Consider the following 23,745-nt stretch of genomic DNA (forward strand, 5'->3'; position numbering starts at 1 on the left):
ATTAAAATTTACATATAATATAATTATCTAAATGTGAAATGAAAATGTAAAAAAGTGGAAAAATTAAATGGTAAAATTTAAAATTAATATAATTATTTAAATGTAAAATGTAAATGTAAAAGAGTGGAAAATTTAAATATAAAAATTTACATTTAATATATTTATTTGAATGTAAAATGTTAGAAAGTGGAATAATAAAATATTAAAATTTACATATAATTATTTAAATGTGAAATGAAAATTGAAAAAGTGGAAAAATAAAATAGTAGAATGTACATTTAATATAATTATTTAAATGTAAAATGTAAATGTGAACATGTAAAAATGTGGAAAATTAAATAGTAAAATTTACATTTAACATAATCATTTAAATGTGAGATGAAATTGTAAAAAAGTGGACAAATAAAATTGTAAAATTTACATTTAATATAATTATTTAAATGTCAAATGTAAATGTAAAAATGTAAAAAAAAGAAAGAATAAAATAGCAAAATTGACATTTAATATAATTATTTAAATGTAAAATGCAAAAGTAAAAATGTAAAAAAAAAAAAGAAAAGAAAGAAAAATAAAATAGCAAAATTTACATTTAATATAATTATTTGAATGTAAAATGTTAGAAAATGGAAAAATAAAATAGTAAAATTTACATATAATATAATTATTTAAATGTGAAATGAAAATGTAAGAAAGTGGACAAATAAAATGGTAAAATTTACATTTAATATAATTATTTAAATGTAAAATGTAAATGTAAAAATGTAAAAAAAGAAAGAAGAATAAAATAGCAAAATTTACACTTAATATAATGATTTGAATGTAAAATGTTGGAAAGTGGAAAAATAAAATAGTAAAATGTACATATAATAAAATTATTTAAATGTGAAATGAAAATGTAAAAAAGTGGAAAAATATGTATATAATTATTTAAATATAAAATGTAAATGTAAAAAAAAAAAAAGAAGTCAAATTTACATTTAATTAATTAATTATTTAAATGTAAAATGTAAATGTTAAAATGTAAAAAATTGGAAAACTATAATAGTAAAATGTACATTTAATATCATTATTTAAATGTAAAAAAGTGGAAAAATAAAATACTAACATTTACATTTAATATAATTATTTAAATGTAAAATGTAAATGTAAAAATCTAAAAAAGTGGAAAAATAAAATAGTAAAATTTAAATGTAATTAAATTATTTAAACGTAAAAAAGTTGAAAAATAAAATATGTACATTAAATATAATTATTTAAATATAAAAAATTCAAATATTTTATGAAACTACTAGAGGTCGACCCATTATCGGTGCCGATATTTCGCATTTTGACGTGTATCCGTAAAAGCCTTTTAGAAAACTACTAGAGATCGACCCGTTATCGGTGCTAATATTTAGCATTTTTGACATGTATCGGTATGTGTATCAGCCTTTTATAAAACTACTAGAGATCGACCCATTATCAGTGCTGATATTTGCCATTTTGGCAAAAAATTATCGGCCTTTTATAAAACTACTAACAATCGACTGATTATCGGCGCCGATATTTAGCATTTTGACATGTATCAGTATCGACCTTTTATAAAACTTCTAGAGATCAAACCATTATCACCGCAGATATTTGGTATTTTGCCAAGAAGTGCTTCTACTGCCCTCTAGTGTCTACTTAGAAGTGGTGCACAACATCTACTGCCCTCTAGTGTCTACTTAGAAGTGGTGCACAACATCTACTGCCCTCTAGTGTCTACTTATAAGTGGTGCACAACATCTACTGCCCTCTAGTGTCTACTTAGAAGTGATGCACAACATCTACTGCCCTCTAGTGTCCACTTAAAAGTGGTGCACAACATCTACTGCCCTCTAGTGTCTACTTGGAAGTGGTGCACAACATCTACTGCCCTCTAGTGTCTACTTAGAAGTGGTGCACGACATCTAATGCCCTCTAGTGTCTACTTAGAAGTGGTGCACGACATCTACTGCCCTCTAGTGTCTACTTAGAAGTGGTGCACAACATCTACTGCCCTCTAGTGTCTACTTAGAATTGGTGCACAACATCTACTGCCCTCTAGTGTCTACTTAGAAGTGGTGCACAACATCTACTGCCCTCTAGTGTCTACTTAGAAGTGGTGCACAACATCTACTGCCCTCTAGTGTCTACTTAGAAGTGGTGCACGACATCTAATGCCCTCTAGTGTCTACTTGGAAGTGGTGCACAACATCTACTGCCCTCTAGTGTCTACTTAGAAGTGGTGCACAACATCTACTGCCCTCTAGTGTCTACTTAGAATTGGTGCACAACATCTACTGCCCTCTAGTGTCTACTTAGAAGTGGTGCACGACATCTAATGCCCTCTAGTGTCTACTTGGAAGTGGGCACAACATCTACTGCCCTCTAGTGTCTACTTAGAAGTGGTGCACAACATCTACTGCCCTCTAGTGTCTACTTAGAAGTGGTGCACAACATATACTGCCCTCTAGTGTCTACTTAGAAGTGGTGCACAACATCTACTGCCCTCTAGTGTCTACTTAGAAGTGGTGCACAACATCTACTGCCCTCTAGTGTCTACTTAGAAGTGGTGCACGACATCTACTGCCCTCTAGTGTCTACTTAGAAGTCATGCACGACATCTACTGCCCTCTAGTGTCTACTTAGAAGTGGTGCACGACATCTACTGCCCTCTAGTGTCTACTTGGAAGTGGTGCACAACATCTACTGCCCTCTAGTGTCTACTTGGAAGTGGTGCACAACATCTACTGCCCTCTAGTGTCTACTTAAAAGTGGTGCACGACATCTAATGCCTTCTAGTGTCTACTTAAAAGTGGTGCACAACATCTACTGCCCTCTAGTGTCTACTTAGAAGTCATGCACGACATCTACTGCCCTCTAGTGTCTACTTAGAAGTGGTGCACGACATCTACTGCCCTCTAGTGTCTACTTGGAAGTGGTGCACAACATCTACTGCCCTCTAGTGTCTACTTGGAAGTGGTGCACAACATCTACTGCCCTCTAGTGTCTACTTAAAAGTGGTGCACGACATCTAATGCCTTCTAGTGTCTACTTAAAAGTGGTGCACAACATCTACTGCCCTCTAGTGTCTACTTAGAAGTGGTGCACAACATCTACTGCCCTCTAGTGTCTACTTAGAAGTGGTGCACAACATCTACTGCCCTCTAGTGTCTACTTAGAAGTGGTGCACAACATCTACTGACCTCTAGTGTCTACTTAGAAGTGGTGCACGACATCTACTGCCCTCTAGTGTCTACTTAGAAGTGGTGCACGACATCTAATGCCCTCTAGTGTCTACTTGGAAGTGGTGCACAACATCTACTGCCCTCTAGTGTCTACTTAGAAGTGGTGCACAACATATACTGCCCTCTAGTGTCTACTTAGAAGTGGTGCACAACATATACTGCCCTCTAGTGTCTACTTAGAAGTGGTGCACAACATCTACTGCCCTCTAGTGTCTACTTAGAAGTGGTGCACAACATCTACTGCCCTCTAGTGTCTACTTAGAAGTGGTGCACGACATCTACTGCCCTCTAGTGTCTACTTAGAAGTCATGCACGACATCTACTGCCCTTTAGTGTCTACTTAGAAGTGGTGCACGACATCTACTGCCCTCTAGTGTCTACTTGGAAGTGGTGCACAACATCTACTGCCCTCTAGTGTCTACTTGGAAGTGGTGCACAACATCTACTGCCCTCTAGTGTCTACTTAGAATTGGTGCACAACATCTACTGCCCTCTAGTGTCTACTTAGAAGTGGTGCACAACATCTACTGCCCTCTAGTGTCTACTTAGAAGTGGTGCACAACATCTACTGCCCTCTAGTGTCTACTTAGAAGTGGTGCACAACATCTACTGCCCTCTAGTGTCTACTTAGAAGTGGTGCACAACATCTACTGCCCTCTAGTGTCTACTTAGAAGTGGTGCACAACATCTACTGCCCTCTAGTGTCTACTTAGAAGTGGTGCACAACATCTACTGCCCTCTAGTGTCTACTTAGAAGTGGTGCACGACATCTACTGCCCTCTAGTGTCTACTTAGAAGTCATGCACGACATCTACTGCCCTCTAGTGTCTACTTAGAAGTGGTGCACAACATCTACTGCCCTCTAGTGTCTACTTAGAAGTGGTGCACAACATCTACTGCCCTCTAGTGTCTACTTAGAAGTGGTGCACGACATCTAATGCCTTCTAGTGTCTACTTAGAAGTGGTGCACAACATCTACTGCCCTCTAGTGTCTACTTAGAAGTGGTGCACAACATCTACTGCCCTCTAGTGTCTACTTAAAAGTGGTGCACAACATCTACTGCCCTCTAGTGTCTACTTAGAAGTGATGCACAACATCTACTGCCCTCTAGTGTCTACTTAAAAGTGGTGCACAACATATACTGCCCTCTAGTGTCTACTTGGAAGTGGTGCACGACATCTACTGCCCTCTAGTGTCTACTTGGAAGTGGTGCACAACATCTACTGCCCTCTAGTGTCTACTTGGAAGTGGTGCACGACATCTACTGCCCTCTAGTGTCTACTTAGAATTGGTGCACAACATCTACTGCCCTCTAGTGTCTACTTAGAAGTGGTGCACGACATCTAATGCCCTCTAGTGTCTACTTGGAAGTGGTGCACAACATCTAATGCCCTCTAGTGTCTACTTAGAAGTGGTGCACAACATCTACTGCCCTCTAGTGTCTACTTAGAATTGGTGCACAACATCTACTGCCCTCTAGTGTCTACTTAGAAGTGGTGCACAACATCTACTGCCCTCTAGTGTCTACTTAGAAGTGGTGCACAACATCTACTGCCCTCTAGTGTCTACTTAGAAGTGGTGCACAACATCTACTGCCCTCTAGTGTCTACTTAGAAGTGGTGCACGACATCTACTGCCCTCTAGTGTCTACTTAGAAGTCAGGCACGACATCTACTGCCCTCTAGTGTCTACTTAGAAGTGGTGCACAACATCTACTGCCCTCTAGTGTCTACTTAGAAGTGGTGCACAACATCTACTGCCCTCTAGTGTCTACTTGGAAGTGGTGCACAACATCTACTGCCCTCTAGTGTCTACTTAGAAGTGGTGCATGACATCTACTGCCCTCTAGTGTCTACTTAGAAGTCATGCACAACATCTACTGCCCTCTAGAGTCTACTTAGAAGTGGTGCAAGACATCTACTGCCCTCTAGTGTCTACTTGGAAGTGGTGCACAACATCTACTGCCCTCTAGTGTCTACTTGGAAGTGGTGCACAACATCTACGGCCCTCTAGTGTCTACTTAAAAGTGGTGCACGACATCTAATGCCTTCTAGTGTCTACTTAAAAGTGGTGCACAACATCTACTGCCCTCTAGTGTCTACTTAGAAGTGGTGCACGGCATCTACTGCCCTCTAGTGTCTACTTAGAAGTGGTGCACGACATCTACTGCCCTCTAGTGTCTACTTGGAAGTGGTGCACAACATCTACTGCCCTCTAGTGTCTACTTAGAAGTGGTGCACGACATCTAAGGCCCTCTAGTGTCTACTTAGAAGTGGTGCACAACATCTACTGCCCTCTAGTGTCTACTTAGAAGTGGTGCACAGCATCTACTGCCCTCTAGTGTCTACTTAGAAGTGGTGCACAACATCTACTGCCCTCTAGTGTCTACTTAGAAGTGGTGCACAACATCTACTGCCCTCTAGTGTCTACTTAGAAGTGGTGCACAACATCTACTGCCCTCTAGTGTCTACTTGGAAGTGGTGCACAACATCTACTGCCCTCTAGTGTCTACTTAGAAGTGGTGCACAACATCTACTGCCCTCTAGTGTCTACTTAGAAGTGGTGCACAACATCTACTGCCCTCTAGTGTCTACTTAGAAGTGGTGCACGACATCTACTGCCCTCTAGTGTCTACTTAGAATTGGTGCACAACATCTACTGCCCTCTAGTGTCTACTTAGAAGTGGTGCACGACATATACTGCCCTCTAGTGTCTACTTAGAAGTGGTGCACAACATCTACTGCCCTCTAGTGTCTACTTAGAAGTGGTGCACGACATATACTGCCCTCTAGTGTCTACTTAGAAGTCATGCACGACATCTACTGCCCTCTAGTGTCTACTTAGAAGTGGTGCACGACATCTACTGCCCTCTAGTGTCTACTTGGAAGTGGTGCACAACATCTACTGCCCTCTAGTGTCTACTTAGAAGTGGTGCACGACATCTACTGCCCTCTAGTGTCTACTTAGAAGTGGTGCACAACATCTACTGCCCTCTAGTGTCTACTTAGAAGTGGTGCACGACATCTAATGCCCTCTAGTGTCTACTTAGAAGTGGTGTACAACATCTACTGCCCTCTAGTGTCTACTTAGAAGTGGTGCACAACATCTACTGCCCTCTAGTGTCTACTTAGAAGTGGTGCACAACATCTACTGCCCTCTAGTGTCTACTTAGAATTGGTGCACAACATCTACTGCCCTCTAGTGTCTACTTAGAAGTGGTGCACGACATATACTGCCCTCTAGTGTCTACTTAGAAGTGGTGCACAACATCTACTGCCCTCTAGTGTCTACTTAGAAGTGGTGCACGACATATACTGCCCTCTAGTGTCTACTTAGAAGTCATGCACGACATCTACTGCCCTCTAGTGTCTACTTAGAAGTGGTGCACGACATCTACTGCCCTCTAGTGTCTACTTGGAAGTGGTGCACAACATCTACTGCCCTCTAGTGTCTACTTAGAAGTGGTGCACGACATCTACTGCCCTCTAGTGTCTACTTAGAAGTGGTGCACAACATCTACTGCCCTCTAGTGTCTACTTGGAAGTGGTGCACAACATCTACTGCCCTCTAGTGTCTACTTGGAAGTGGTGCACAACATCTACTGCCCTCTAGTGTCTACTTAGAAGTGGTGCACAACATCTACTGCCCTCTAGTGTCTACTTAGAAGTGGTGCACGACATCTACTGCCCTCTAGTGTCTACTTAGAAGTGGTGCACGACATCTACTGCCCTCTAGTGTCTACTTAGAAGTGGTGCACGACATATACTGCCCTCTAGTGTCTACTTAGAAGTCATGCACGACATCTACTGCCCTCTAGTGTCTACTTAGAAGTGGTGCACGACATCTACTGCCCTCTAGTGTCTACTTGGAAGTGGTGCACAACATCTACTGCCCTCTAGTGTCTACTTAGAAGTGGTGCACGACATCTACTGCCCTCTAGTGTCTACTTAGAAGTGGTGCACAACATCTACTGCCCTCTAGTGTCTACTTAGAAGTGGTGCACAACATCTACTGCCCTCTAGTGTCTACTTAGAAGTGGTGCACGACATCTAATGCCCTCTAGTGTCTACTTAGAAGTGGTGCACAACATCTACTGCCCTCTAGTGTCTACTTAGAAGTGGTGCACAGCATCTACTGCCCTCTAGTGTCTACTTAAAAGTGGTGCACAACATCTACTGCCCTCTAGTGTCTACTTAGAAGTGGTGCACAACATCTACTGCCCTCTAGTGTCTACTTAGAAGTGGTGCACAACATCTACTGCCCTCTAGTGTCTACTTGGAAGTGGTGCACAACATCTACTGCCCTCTAGTGTCTACTTAGAAGTGGTGCACAACATCTACTGCCCTCTAGTGTCTACTTAGAAGTGGTGCACAACATCTACTGCCCTCTAGTGTCTACTTAGAAGTGGTGCACGACATCTACTGCCCTCTAGTGTCTACTTAGAATTGGTGCACAACATATACTGCCCTCTAGTGTCTACTTAGAAGTGGTGCACGACATATACTGCCCTCTAGTGTCTACTTAGAAGTGGTGCACAACATCTACTGCCCTCTAGTGTCTACTTAGAAGTGGTGCACGACATATACTGCCCTCTAGTGTCTACTTAGAAGTCATGCACGACATCTACTGCCCTCTAGTGTCTACTTAGAAGTGGTGCACAACATCTACTGCCCTCTAGTGTCTACTTGGAAGTGGTGCACAACATCTACTGCCCTCTAGTGTCTACTTAGAAGTGGTGCACGACATCTACTGCCCTCTAGTGTCTACTTAGAAGTGGTGCACAACATCTACTGCCCTCTAGTGTCTACTTAGAAGTGGTGCACAACATCTACTGCCCTCTAGTGTCTACTTGGAAGTGGTGCACAACATCTACTGCCCTCTAGTGTCTACTTAGAAGTGGTGCACAACATCTACTGCCCTCTAGTGTCTACTTAGAAGTGGTGCACGACATCTACTGCCCTCTAGTGTCTACTTAGAAGTGGTGCACAACATCTACTGCCCTCTAGTGTCTACTTAGAAGTGGTGCACAACATCTACTGCCCTCTAGTGTCTATTTAGAAGTGGTGCACGACATCTAATGCCCTCTAGTGTCTACTTAGAAGTGGTGCACAACATCTACTGCCCTCTAGTGTCTACTTAGAATTGGTGCACAACATCTACTGCCCTCTAGTGTCTACTTAGAAGTGGTGCACGACATCTAATGCCTTCTAGTGTCTACTTAGAAGTGGTGCACAACATCTACTGCCCTCTAGTGTCTACTTAGAAGTGGTGCACAACATCTACTGCCCTCTAGTGTCTACTTAGAAGTGGTGCACAACATCTACTGCCCTCTAGTGTCTACTTAAGTGGTGCACAACATCTACTGCCCTCTAGTGTCTACTTAAAAGTGGTGCACAACATCTACTGCCCTCTAGTGTCTACTTAGAAGTGTTGCACGACATCTACTGCCCTCTAGTGTCTACTTAGAAGTGGTGCACAACATCTACTGCCCTCTAGTGTCTACTTAAAAGTGGTGCACAACATCTACTGCCCTCTAGTGTCTACTTAGAAGTGATGCACAACATCTACTGCCCTCTAGTGTCTACTTAAAAGTGGTGCACAACATCTACTGCCCTCTAGTGTCTACTTGGAAGTGGTGCACAACATCTACTGCCCTCTAGTGTCTACTTGGAAGTGGTGCACAACATCTACTGCCCTCTAGTGTCTACTTAAAAGTGGTGCACGACATCTAATGCCTTCTAGTGTCTACTTAAAAGTGGTGCACAACATCTACTGCCCTCTAGTGTCTACTTAGAAGTGGTGCACAACATCTACTGCCCTCTAGTGTCTACTTAGAAGTGGTGCACAACATCTACTGCCCTCTAGTGTCTACTTAGAAGTGGTGCACGACATATACTGCCCTCTAGTGTCTACTTAGAAGTCATGCACGACATCTACTGCCCTCTAGTGTCTACTTAGAAGTGGTGCACAACATCTACTGCCCTCTAGTGTCTACTTGGAAGTGGTGCACAACATCTACTGCCCTCTAGTGTCTACTTAGAAGTGGTGCACAACATCTACTGCCCTCTAGTGTCTACTTAGAAGTGGTGCACGACATCTAATGCCTTCTAGTGTCTACTTAGAATTGGTGCACAACATACACTGCCCTCTAGTGTCTACTTAGAAGTGGTGCACAACATCTACTGCCCTCTAGTGTCTACTTAAAAGTGGTGCACAACATCTACTGCCCTCTAGTGTCTACTTAGAAGTGGTGCACAACATCTACTGCCCTCTAGTGTCTACTTAGAAGTGGTGCACAACATCTACTGCCCTCTAGTGTCAACTTAGAAGTGGTGCACAACATCTACTGCCCTCTAGTTTCTACTTGGAAGTGGTGCACGACATCTACTGCCCTCTAGTGTCTACTTAGAAGTGGTGCACAACATCTACTGCCCTCTAGTGTCTATTTAGAAGTGGTGCACTACATCCACTGCCCTCTAGTGTCTACTTAGAAGTGGTGCACGACATCTACTGCCCTCTAGTGTCTACTTAGAAGTGGTGCACAACATCTACTGCCCTCTAGGGTCTACTTAGAAGTGGTGCACAACATATACTGCCCTCCAGTGTCTACTTAGAAGTGGTGCACAACATCTAGTGTCTACTTAGAAGTGGTGCACAACATCTATTGCCCTCTAGTGTCTACTTAGAAGTGGTTCACAACATCTGCTGCCCTTCTAGTGTCTACTTACAAGTGGTGCACAACATCTACTGCCCTCTAGTGTCTACTTAGAAGTAGTGCACAACATCTACTGCCCTCTAGTGTCTACTTAGAAGTGGTGCACGACATCTACTGCCCTCTAGTGTCTACTTAGAATTGGTGCGCAATATCTACTGCCCTCTAGTGTCTACTTAGAAGTGGTGCACAACATCTACTGCCCTCTAGTGTCTACTTAGAAGTGGTGCACAACATCTACTGCCCTCTAGTGTCTATTTAGAAGTGGTGCACAACATCTACTGCCCTCTAGTGTCTACTTAGAAGTGGTGCACAACATCTACTGCCCTCTAGTGTCTATTTAGAAGTGGTGCACTACATCCACTGCCCTCTAGTGTCTACTTAGAATTGGTGCACAACATCTACTGCCCTCTAGTGTCTACATAGAAGTGGTGCACGACATCTAATGCCCTCTAGTGTCTACTTGGAAGTGGTGCACGACATCTACTGCCCTCGAGTGTCTACTTAGAAGTGGTGCACAACATCTACTGCCCTCTAGTGTCTACTTAGAAGTGGTGCACGACATCTACTGCCCTCTAGTGTCTACTTAGAAGTGGTGCACGACATCCACTGCCCTCTAGTGTCTACTTGGAAGTGGTGCACGACATCTACTGCCCTCTAGTGTCTACTTAGAAGTGGTGCACAACATCTACTGCCCTCTAGTGTCTACTTGGAAGTGGTGCACAACATCTAATGCCCTCTAGTGTCTACTTAGAAGTGGTGCACAACATCTACTGCCCTCTAGTGTCTACTTAGAATTGGTGCACAACATCTACTGCCCTCTAGTGTCTACTTAGAAGTGGTGCACAACATCTACTGCCCTCTAGTGTCTACTTAGAAGTGGTGCACAACATCTACTGCCCTCTAGTGTCTACTTAGAAGTGGTGCACAATATCTACTGCCCTCTAGTGTCTACTTAGAAGTGGTGCACAACAACATCCACACATCTTGTGCCTTTTGAGGAAGACTTGTGATGACAAATTCCAAAATAAAAGCATGCGTTAGAATGAAAATCTGCTCCTCCTGCTTCCTGTCAGCGGTGCCGCCTGATTGGCTGAGCAACACGGAGTCTCTGAAGGAGAGTTTCCGCATGGCCAGCGGTCTGGACTGGGCCAACATGGACCTGTCAGCTCACCCAGGTAAGACCTCACTCCGGCACACTCGGCCCTCCTTGTTGACTGCCAGGCTTCCTGCATGCCTCAGACCTGCTGGAGAGCATGCGGCAGGCCGAGCTCTGTGATTGGGCGCTGGACCCGGCGCTCTTCACCTCCCTCTGCGACTCCCTCAACCGCTTCTTCACCCAGAAGGGCCTGGTCACTTCCCCGCTGGCCAATCACACGCCTGCGCCCTCGTCCTTCCACTTCCCCCCCGCCGCCTGGGCGCCCTCACCCCGCCGACCTCTGCACAACCTTCAACGACCTTCACACACGCAGCCCGCACACATGGCCGGTAAGACCCGACCTCTTTCCTTACCAAACACCCGCTATGAGTGCTGATATTTGCCCATTTTGATGCACAAACCCCAAAAGCAGTGAAGTTGTCACGTTGTGTAAATGGTAAATAAAAAGAGAATACAATGATTTGCTAATCCTTTTCAACTTATATTCAATTGAATAGACTGCAAAGACAAGATATTTCATGTTCACACTGAGAAACTTCTTTTTTTTTTGCAAATAATCATTAACTTAGAATTTAATGGCAGCAACACATTGCAAAAAAGTTGTCACAGGGGCATTTTTACCACTGTGTTACATGGCCTTTCCTTTTAACAACACTCAGTAAAGGTTTGGGAACTGAGGAGACACATTTTTGAAGCTTCTCAGGTGGAATTCTTTCTCATTCTTGCTTGATGTACAGCTTAAGTTGTTCAACAGTCCGGGGGTCTCCGTTGTGCTATTTTAGGCTTCATAATGCGCCACACATTTTCAATGGGAGACAGGTCTGGACTACAGGCAGGCCAGTCTAGTACCGTGCACTATTTTACTATGAATCCACGCTGTTGTAACACGTGGCTTGGCATTGTCTTGCTGAAATAAGCAGGGGCGTCCATGGTAACGTTGCTTGGATGGCAACATATGTTGCTCCAAAAGCTGTATGTACCTTTCAGCATTAATGGTGCCTTCACAGATGTGTAAGTTACCCATGTTTTGGGCACTAATACACCCCCATACCATCACACATGCTGGCTTTTACACTTTGCGCCTAGAACAATCCGGATGGTTCTTTTCCTCTTTGGTCCGGAGGACACGACGTCCACAGTTTCCAAAAACAATTTGAAATGTGGACTCGTCAGACCACAGAACACTTTTCCACTTTGTATCAGTCCATCTTAGATGAGCTCAGGCCCAGCGAAGCCGACGGCGTTTCTGGGTGTTGTTGATAAACGGTTTTCGCCTTGCATAGGAGAGTTTTAACTTGCACTTACAGATGTAGCGACCAACTGTAGTTACTGACAGTGGGTTTCTGAAGTGTTTCTGAGCCCATGTGGTGATATCCTTTACACACTGATGTCGCTTGTTGATGCAGTACAGCCTGAGGGATGGAAGGTCACGGGCTTAGCTGCTTACGTGCAGTGATTTCTCCAGATTCTCTGAAACCTTTGATGATATTACGGAGCGTAGATGGTGAAATCCCTAAATTCCTTGCAATAGCTGGTTGAGAAAGGTTTTTCTTAAACTGTTCAACAATTTGCTCAGGCATTTGTTGACAAAGTGGTGACCCTCGCCCCATCCTTGTTTGCGAATGACTGAGCATTTCATGGAATCTACTTTTATACCCAATCATGGCACCCACCTGTTCCCAATTTGCCTGTTCACCTGTGGGATGTTCCAAATAAGTGTTTGATGAGCATTCCTCAACTTTATCAGTATTTATTGCCACCTTTCCCAACTTCTTTGTCACGTGTTGCTGGCATCAAATTCTAAAGTTAATGATTATTTGCAAAAAAAAAATGTTTTTATCAGTTTGAACATCAAATATGTTGTCTTTGTAGCATATTCAACTGAATATGGGTTGAAAATTATTTGCAAATCATTGTATTCCGTTTATATTTACATCTAACACAATTTCCCAATTCATATGGAAACGGGGTTTGTATATCTGTATTGGCCTTTGAAAAAAATACTAGAAATCAACCCATTATCAGCGCTGATAATTTTGATCAAATTATTACAAAACTACTAGGGATCGACCTGTTATCAGCTCAGATATATGGCATTTTGATGTATATCTGTATCAGACTTTTATAAAACTAGTAGAGATCGACCTGTTATCAACTCGGATATATGGCATTTTGATGTATATCTGTATCAGACTTTTATAAAACTAGTAGACATCGACCTGTTAGCGGTGCTGATATTTGGCATTTTGACAGGTATTTGTATCTGCTTTTTATAAAAACTACTAGAGATCAAACGATTGACACTAATATTTGGCATTTTGACGTAAATCGGTATCGGCCTTTTATATAACTACTGCGATCTACCCGTTATCAGTGCCAAAATTTGGCATTTTGATGTATACCTGTATCGGCCTTTTATCGACCCATTATCAGCATGAAAAAACAAGTATTTAAGTATATTGGAGTGGAGCAGGGAGACTCTTTTTTATTTTTTTACGCAGAAGTTATACACACTGAATTTAAAAACACAATTTTATCTAACTGATTTTTAAAACACACAAATGTTGCTCACAAGCTTTGATTGAATTAAATTGTCAACATAATGTGATGTTGAAAAAAATGTTGTCGAATAAAGACAAGTTGTTATGGAGGTTAATTTGTGTCTTTATTACAAAATGTTTTGCATTTGAATTTACATCAAATTATGCTGACAATGTCATTCAATAAAAAATTGTGAGCAGAATTTGTTTGTGCTTAAAAATGTTAAAATACGGTTAAAATACAGTGTTTTAAAATTCAGTATAAGAAACATGCTTAAACATTTTTTATATAATATAATATAATAATATCTATGCACTGAATTGTCTGCATTTAATTGTTTTTACACAACGTACTTTAAAAAACTTATTTATAAAAAAGATTTTTGAACACAATTTTTGCTCAAAAAGTTTTAATTGAATAAAGTTGTAAGCAAAACTTGATGTAAAAAAAAATACAAATAAAAAATAAAAAATCAGTTCACAAAATTCCAACGCAAAAAAAATCCAGTGACATAAATTCAGTGTCTAAAAAAAGTATTTAGTGAAAAAGACACAAATTAAAGTCCACATAAAGCAGAAACATAGATAATAAAGAGTTATTGTGGTGTAAAAGTGTTATATTACCTACCTGGTATGAAGTGTACGCTGCTTGGTTCTTTGCTAGCTTTAATGTCTACTCTGTAATCTACTTCAAATGTTCTTACTTTCATCTTCTTGTTTGTTCTGACACACAAATTATGTCTTTTAAAAACAAATACTTTTTTCAACTGAGAAACTAACTCCATCCTGCCTATTTCTGCCAAAACTATGACATTTGTTTGGATTCCACGTGGTGCATGCTGGGATACATGACGTCATCTCCAGGCGCCCTGGAGTTCCTTTCTCCCTTAATCGGTCAATATGAATGTTTCCAAATAATCAATAATAAACCGGTGAACGGGTATCACATCGTTCCTAAAATAGTACATCATGTAAGAAAAAAAAAAAGGTTGTTGAAACCATCGATTTAGCTAGCGATGTCAGCGCTCTGTAGCAGCCATTCTATGTGACGTGCCTACGTGGCGGCCATCTTGGTGGGGGCAACGGTCCCAAATAACAGTTTTTCATGCTGTTCACTTTGTCAACGCAAAACGTGCTATTAATACACATTTTGATTAAACAAAATAAAAGCAAACTTATGAAAATGTTTATATGTATATATATATATATATATATATGTATATATATATATATATATATATATATATGCATATATATATATATATATATACATATATATATATATATATATGTATATATATACACATATATGTGTGTATATATGTGTATATATATATACATTTATATATATATATACACATACGTATATATATATATACACATACATATAAACACATACATACATATATATACATATACTGTATACATAAACATAATAATAAATGTATACATATATATATACACATACATATATATATATACATACATATAAACACATACATACATACATATATACATAAACATACATACTGTATACATATATATATACTGTATACATATATATATATACACAAATATATATACATACACACATATATATATACGTATGTATATATACACAAATATATATACATACACACATATATATACGTATGTATATATATACATATATGTGTGTGTATATATATACATACGTATGTGTATATATATACGTGTATATATATATATATATATGTATGTGTATATATGTGTGTATGTATACAGTATATAGTATATATACATATGTATATATAGGTATGTATAGATATGTATGTGTATATATATATATATATGCGTATTTATACAGTATATATATATGTATACAGTATATATGTATAAATATATATATATACAGTATATATGTATATATATATACAGTACAATACAATATATATACAGTACAATACAAATGCTGGATGTGGAGGGTACTGCACTAATTGCATTTATCATGCAAATGTCAAAGGTTATTTTAATGTGTGTCACAGCTGGGATGCAGCCTCAACCCACCACACCACGACAGCATCCTCCTCTCAAGAGTCTCCATAGCAACAGCGAAGAGTTCCAGGATGACTTTGACTGGGATTCTCTCCTGGGCTGACCCACACCTTCTGCACCATCAATAGCAGGGGCGCCTGACCTTCTTCCACTGAGGGCCACAGACTGACAAATCAAAGCATGCAGGGGCCATTTGGTAGTCAGTACCATATATGTTCAAAGAACTAGAAAATGCAATTACGTGTGAATGCTGAAGAGCCAAAGCCGAGCTGAGATGCTAACAGTTAGCACACTGGCCACAGAGCGTCAGGTAATACAAACTATGAGCAAAATGTGCTACAGAAGCTAACATGCCAACAATGGCATGCGTACAGTTAGCATTAATGAAATACCAAAATATGAAACTCAGGTGAGTTCGCTAAAAATGCAAGCAAACAAGCTAAAACATGCATTAAATACTAAAATAAATCACTCTGTGTACCTGAAAAAATTGTTTAAAATGCTAGCATGCTAACAATACCACGTAATAAATAATATGACCGAGGTGTATACCTAAAAAATTTCCTAAAAAAAAAAAAAGCTAGCACGCTGGTTAGCAATGCTAATTGTAACATGCGTTAAGTAGCAACATATTACTCCAAAGTGTTTAAAATGCTGGCATGCTAACGATAGCATGCATAAAGTACCAAAATATGACTGAGGTGTATACCAACAAAATTAGCTTTAAAAAAAACTAGCATACCAACGTTAACACGCCAACAGGTATCATTGGTCAAGTGACAATGTATTTGACGCTGAGGTGTACACCTGCAAAATTAGCTAAAAAAAAAGAAAGAAGCTGGCATACTAACGTTAGCATTCTAACAGGTATCATACGTCAACAAAATATTTGACCCTGCGGTGTTACCTGTGAAATTAGCGATAAAAGTTAACATATTAAAATCAACATGCTCAGAGGATACATTTTTGACGCTGTGGTGTACAATAATTAGCTAAAAAGCTAAGAATTGTGCAAAAAAAATTAGCCACGGGCCTTCTAAATACCACCGCTCTCTCGTATTGTGCAGATCATTCCCCAGTGTGTCGGACTTTACAAAGCCACGTCGTCAAGGAAAATAAAATATACATTTATTCTTGTCACATTATTGTACTCTGCAGCATTAAAAATTGCAAAATGGGATAAGGACAATAAAAAGTACAGCACAAGCATGAAACTATTCATTATTTCAGTGTTTTTTTTCCTTCGATTCATCAATTTAAATGTTCTTCCTGCTTTCAAACGTGAATGTTCACGGGCAACACCACACAAAACCTGACTTGGTAATATATATATATATATATATATATATATATATATATATATATATATATATATATATATACACGTGTGTGTATGTATATGTAAAATGTGTATATATATAATATATATACATACATAATTGCATATGTATATACACATACATAATTGCATATATATATATATATATATACACATACATATATATATATATAGACACATACATACATGTGTATGTATATGTAAAATGTCTATATATACATACATAATTGCATATATATATATACACATACATATACGTATATATACACACATACCGATATATATATATATGTGTGTGTATGTATATGTAAAATGTGTATATACGTATATACATACATAATTGCATATATATATATATATACACATACATATAGACACATACATATGTGTGTGTATGTATATGTAAAATGTGTATATATACATACATAATTGCATACATACATATACACATATATATATATACATACATACATGTATATATATATATATCCACATTTGTATACATATGTACAGTATATAAATGTGGTTATATATATATACACACACATACATATATGTATAGAAATACACGTATACATATGTATATAAATATGTGTGTATATATATATAAATAAATATATATATATGTATACATACACATATGTATATATAAATATATATACACACACATATATATATATATACATATATATTCACATGTATATATACATATGTATATATGTATATATATATACACACACACATATATACACGTGTATATATATGTATATATACATCCACGTTTGTATACATATGTATATAAAGGTGGATATATATATATATACACACACACACATACATATATGTATAGAAATACACGTATACATGTATATATATCTAAATATATATACATATATATATACACGTATACATATGTATATAGACGTGTATATATAAATATGTATACACACAAACACATATATATATACACATTCACATGTATACATACACATATGTATACATGTATGTATATATATATATACACACAAACACACACACACACACACATATATATATACAAACAAACATACATATGTATACGTGTACATATACATATACACATATATATGTATATGCATTTCTTCAGGCTATAAAATGACAAGTAGAAAGAACAGCATGTCTTCTTCCTCTGGTTGACTTTCAAAGAAGCGTGGTCACACAAACGAAGGACATTGCAGCTTTTTGCAGACGTGAAATGGCGTCTGGTAAATGAAAGATGACGACGACAATAGCTGGTGTGAGCATTAATAATACGGGTCGACGACAAAAAAAATGGTGCAGTTCTTCGTCACTGAAACAAGACAACAGAAAAGGAGGCATTAAAAATATTCCATACTTTCATCTTTTCTCACTGGAACAAAATGTGTGGGTTTTTTTTCAATGGCGTGATCACATTTGATTCTTCCTCAAAAGTAATAAATTATGTTTAAATTACGTGAAATAGTTTGACCGCCTGAAACGTCATTTTCAGTCAATGATTAAAAAACCCAAAAGATCTTCATGCACTCTTTGTCATTTCAAGGATGGTTTGTCTTCATTGAAGAGGAGGCGGCAGGTGTGTCCGACACCTGCTCACCAATCATCAGGACTGGAAGATGAAGAGGAAAATAAATACATCTAGATTTCCATCCCCCATTTTCAAAGTGTGGGGAATTACTCAAATGCTTTTGGACAAATACGATGTTTGTGAGCAGCAGGTGAGTGGTGACACGCCCTCAAAGGAGGAAAGGATTTGTGCTGGCCCCCGTCATTGTCCCCGTGCCCCCCACTGGTCCTTCGCCGCCGCTAGGTCCGCCCAAAATCAGCTGAGGGGCGCCCCCTGCTGGGGCCAGCATGGGAGAGAGCCCGCCGTAGCCTGTGGCCATGGGGCTGGCCTGCTGCATCATGCCCAGTCCCAGACCCGGGGCGCCCAGGCCCACGCTCAGGGAGCCCAGGCCCATGCCGGGCGGCGCCAGGCCCAGCATGGGGTTGGGGGGCACGGGGCTGCTGCGGAGGGCGCTGAGGCCCAGCGACGAGGGCTGAGGCGAGATGGTGGCGCTGAAGGGGTTGGAGGAGGCCGGCGTCGGGGACACGCCGCGGCTGGAGATGGCGCTGCCGGGGGTCACGGCCGTGCCGGGGGCGGGGGAGGAGCCTGGGGGCGGAGGGAGAAGATGGTCGTCCTCATTTTTCCCAAACAAACACAAAGCCAATGCGACAAAAACAAAGGAAAGCAAACCATTTTAAACTTGGAAAATGGTGGTTTGATTGTTAAAGTACCCATGATTTTCACACACACACACACACACACACACACACACACACACACACACACACACACACACACACACACACACACACACACACACACACACACAGACACACACACACACACACACACACACACACACACACACACACACACACACACACACACACACACACACACACACACACACACACACACACACACACACACACACACACACACACACACACACACACACACACACACACACACACACACACACACACACACACACACACTAGGTGTGGCGAAATTATTCCCTGCATTTGCCCCATCACCCTTTATCACCCCCCTGGGAGGTGAGGGGAACAGTGAGCAGCAGCGGTGGCTGCGCCCGGGAATCATTTTTGGTGATTCAACCCCCAATTCCAACCCTTGATGCTGAGTGCCAAGCAGGGAGGTGGACTGGACTCTCTCACTATTATGTTAGATCCACTATGGACTGGACTCTCACACTATTATGTTAGATCCACTATGGACTGGACTCTCTCACTATTATGTTAGATCCACTATGGACTGGACTCTCTCACTATTATGTTAGATCCACTATGGACTGGACTCTCTCACTATTATGTTAGATCCACTATGGACTGGACTCTCACACTATTATGTTAGATCCACTATGGACTGGACTCTCACACTATTATGTTAGATCCACTATGGACTGGACTCTCACACTATTATGTTAGATCCACTATGGACTGGACTCTCTCACTATTATGTTAGATCCACTATGGACTGGACTCTCTCACTATTATGTTAGATCCACTATGGACTGGACTCTCTCACTATTATGTTAGATCCACTATGGACTGGACTCTCACACTATTATGTTAGATCCACTATGGACTGGACTCTCTCACTATTATGTTAGATCCACTATGGACTGGACTCTCTCACTATTATGTTAGATCCACTATGGACTGGACTCTCACACTATTATGTTAGATCCACTATGGACTGGACTCTCACACTATTATGTTAGATCCACTATGGACTGGACTCTCTCACTATTATGTTAGATCCACTATGGACTGGACTCTCACACTATTAAGTTAGATCCACTATGGACTGGACTCTCACTATTGTGTTAGATCCACTATGGACTGGACTCTCACACTATTATGTTAGATCCACTATGGACTGGACTCTCACACTATTATGTTAGATCCACTATGGACTGGACTCTCACACTATTATGTTAGATCCACTATGGACTGGACTCTCACTATTGTGTTAGATCCACTATGGACTGGACTCTCACACTATTATGTTAGATCCACTATGGACTGGACTCTCACACTATTATGTTAGATCCACTATGGACTGTACTCTCTCACTATTATGTTAGATCCACTATGGACTGGACTCTCACTATTATGTTAGATCCACTATGGACTGGACTCTCACTATTATGTTAGATCCACTATGGACTGGACTTTCACAATATTATGTTAGATCCACTATGGACTAGACTCTCACAATATTATGTTAGATCCACTATGGACTGGACTCTCACACTATTATGTTAGATCCACTATGGACTGGACTCTCACACTATTATGTTAGATCCACTATGGACTGGACTCTCACACTATTATGTTAGATCCACTATGGACTGGACTCTCACTATTATGTTAGATCCACTATGGACTGGACTCTCACTATTATGTTAGATCCACTATGGACTGGACTCTCACTATTATGTTAGATCCACTATGGACTGGACTCTCACTATTATGTTAGATCCACTATGGACTGGACTTTCACAATATTATGTTAGATCCACTATGGACTAGACTCTCACAATATTATGTTAGATCCACTATGGACTGGACTCTCACACTATTATGTTAGATCCACTATGGACTGGGGGGGGGGGGGGGTTACCCACATCTGCGGTCCTCTCCAAGGTTTCTCATTGTCCTCCCACTGGGTTGAGTTTTTCCTTGCCCTGATTGATTGATTTTGGACAATCCCATGGGATGGCACTCCAAGTTCATATGTGAGTGACCAAATACTTTTGGCAATATAGTGTATGTTCCAATCTCTCAAATGGAATTTAAGACCAGCAGCAGTTTTTCAGACCTGCACGTCAATAAAGTACTTGTTGACATCTTACTCTACAGGAGACTGAGGGCAGCAGGGGTCCACGGTCACCTGGTCTCGGAGGAAACTGACCTGGGTTCTGGAGGAAGGGGTTGTGTGCCGACTGCGAGGAGATGGAAGGAGGCGGCGGCTGCTTGGGTTTGGGCTTGGACGACACCAGCGAGTCCAGGTCCACCAGGGACGCGTTGGGCCCCAGGAAGGACTCGGGTGTCTTGCGGACCGGTAGCGAGGAGCCCAGGGAGGACAGGTCAAAGGGCACGGGCGAGGCGGTGCTGTTGCAGCCCATCGCCGACGACTCTCGTCTCTCTGGTTCTCCTGTGAAATGAAGGAGGACGTGTCAGTACAAAAACAAGACAATTAAAGTGACATTTGAATGATAGTAATATTTGTTTATCAACAACATAATAACATCCCTCCACTACTGAGGGAAGACCACAGCATTGCAAGAAGATAAAGCAGGCTTTGCTACACATTTTAAAATCTACCAACTCGGTTAGTCATGAAAAGCCAAGGGAGAATGCAAGTTTGGTTATTTTGTTGTTCTTCAGTAAATATGCTGATCTAGCATGATGCTAAAGTACAATGTTAGCATGTAGCTCACATTTGTATGCTAGTGGTAGCAACCTGGCATGATGTTAAAATATAATACTGTATAGCTTCATAGCTAAGCTAGTGTTGCTAACCTATCAGTTGTTTAATTTAATGTTAGCATGTAGCTCACATAGCTATGCTAGTGTTAGCAACCTGGCATGATGTTAAAATATAATACTGTATAGCTTCATAGCTAAGCTAGTGTTGCTAACCTATCAGTTGTTTAATTTAATGTTAGCATGTAGCTCACATTGCTATGCTAGTGTTACCAACCTGGCATGATGTTAAAATACAATACTATATAGCTTCATAGCTATGCTAGTGTTGCTAACCTAGCATTATGTGAAAATGTAATGTTAGTGTGTAGCTGACAAAGCTATGCTAATGGTGCTAACCAAGAATTGTGGTGAAGTGCAATGTTTGCAGGTAGCTCACATAGCTACGCTTGTGTTGCAAACCAAACGCGATGCTCAAATATAATGTTAGCATGTAGATTTCGCGGCAATGCTTGTGTTGCTAACCAAACATGTTGAAATGTGATGTTAGCATGGAGCTTTCGTCACTATGCTCATTTTGCTAACCAAACATGTTCAAATGTAATGTTAGCATGCAGCTTTCCTCACTACGCTAGTGTTGCTAACCAAACATGTTAAAATGTAATGTTAGCATGCAGCTTTCGTCACTATGCTAGTGTTGCTAACCAAACATGTTAAAATGTAATGTTAGCATGCAGCTTTCCTCACTATGCTAGTGTTGCTAACCAAACATGTTAAAATGTAATGTTAGCATGCAGCTTTCCTATGTTAGTGTTGCTAACCAAACATGTTAAAATGTAATGTTAGCATGCAGCTTTCGTCACTATGCTAGTGTTGCTAACCAAACATGTTAAAATGTAATGTTAGCATGCAGCTTTGCTTTCGTCACTATGCTAGTGTTGCTAACCAAACATGTTAAAATGTAATCTTAACATGCAGCTTTCCTCACTATGCTAGTGTTGCTAACCAAACATGTTAAAATGTAATGTTAACATGCAGCTTTCGTCACTATGCTAGTGTTGCTAACCAAACATGTTAAAATGTAATGTTAGCATTTGCAGCTTTCCTCACTATGCTAGTGTTGCTAAGCAAACATGTTAAAATGTAATGTTAGCATGCAGCTTTCATCACTATGCTAGTGTTGCTAAGCAAACATGTTAAAATGTAATGTTAGCATTTGCAGCTTTCCTCACTATGCTAGTATTGCTACGCAAGCATTATGTAAAATATATGTCAACATGTAGTTGACAAAACTATACTAATGTTGCTAACCTAGAATGGTGGCAATGTGTAATGTTAGCATGTAGCGCACACAGCTATGTTAGCGCCACTAACGTTTATGTGCCCGTCACACTGCTATTACGTTTGGCAAGTGCACATTAGTGTACATGTCAACAGTGGATCAAGTATACAATAGGAGACACACAGCTCATTAGCATTTACCTCTAAAGGCTTTAGTGGCCACATGCGTGGACAGCACCTTTTAGCTCTTACTTCCAACATTGTGTACACTACTGAATTGGGGTCTTATGGCCACTTATGTGGACACTTATACTGCCATCTGGTGGTGTCAGAAGAGTATAACATACAATGGAATTTAGAAAAAAAAGTGTAAAAATAAAAATTTGCATGTCACTACACATGAAGTACA

The 23,745-nt window shown here is 40.1% G+C and overlaps 2 protein-coding genes and 1 long non-coding RNA gene across 14 annotated transcripts in view; 1 reads left to right on the top strand and 2 right to left on the bottom strand.

Annotated features, from left to right (window-relative positions):
- The window catches only part of LOC133659802 (uncharacterized), a 42,818-nt gene extending 28,332 nt beyond the window's left edge, over positions 1–14,486 (bottom strand). The window contains exon 1 of the long non-coding RNA XR_009827719.1: positions 14,292–14,486. This is a non-coding gene — a long non-coding RNA (uncharacterized LOC133659802). The remainder of the gene's footprint in view (positions 1–14,291) is intronic.
- Positions 1–17,023, top strand: part of foxj2 (forkhead box J2) — a 45,324-nt gene extending 28,301 nt beyond the window's left edge. For all 7 annotated transcript variants that reach the window (XM_062062543.1, XM_062062549.1, XM_062062548.1 and 4 more), the window contains 3 exons: positions 11,041–11,142; positions 11,207–11,452; positions 15,688–17,023. In XM_062062543.1, the coding sequence (XP_061918527.1) occupies positions 11,041–11,142; positions 11,207–11,452; positions 15,688–15,800 (461 nt within the window). In that variant the 3' untranslated portion in view covers positions 15,801–17,023. The remainder of the gene's footprint in view (positions 1–11,040; positions 11,143–11,206; positions 11,453–15,687) is intronic.
- Positions 17,024–18,029: 1,006 nt separating this feature from the next.
- epn1a (epsin 1a) overlaps positions 18,030–23,745 on the bottom strand; it is a 40,714-nt gene continuing 34,998 nt past the window's right edge. For all 6 annotated transcript variants that reach the window (XM_062062557.1, XM_062062559.1, XM_062062560.1 and 3 more), the window contains 2 exons: positions 21,541–21,783; positions 18,030–19,206 (listed from right to left, as the gene is read on the bottom strand). In XM_062062557.1, the coding sequence (XP_061918541.1) occupies positions 18,791–19,206; positions 21,541–21,783 (659 nt within the window). In that variant the 3' untranslated portion in view covers positions 18,030–18,790. The remainder of the gene's footprint in view (positions 19,207–21,540; positions 21,784–23,745) is intronic.

The sequence above is a fragment of the Entelurus aequoreus genome, linkage group LG11, assembly GCF_033978785.1.
Source record: "Entelurus aequoreus isolate RoL-2023_Sb linkage group LG11, RoL_Eaeq_v1.1, whole genome shotgun sequence".
Taxonomy (NCBI): Eukaryota; Metazoa; Chordata; class Actinopteri; order Syngnathiformes; family Syngnathidae; genus Entelurus; species Entelurus aequoreus.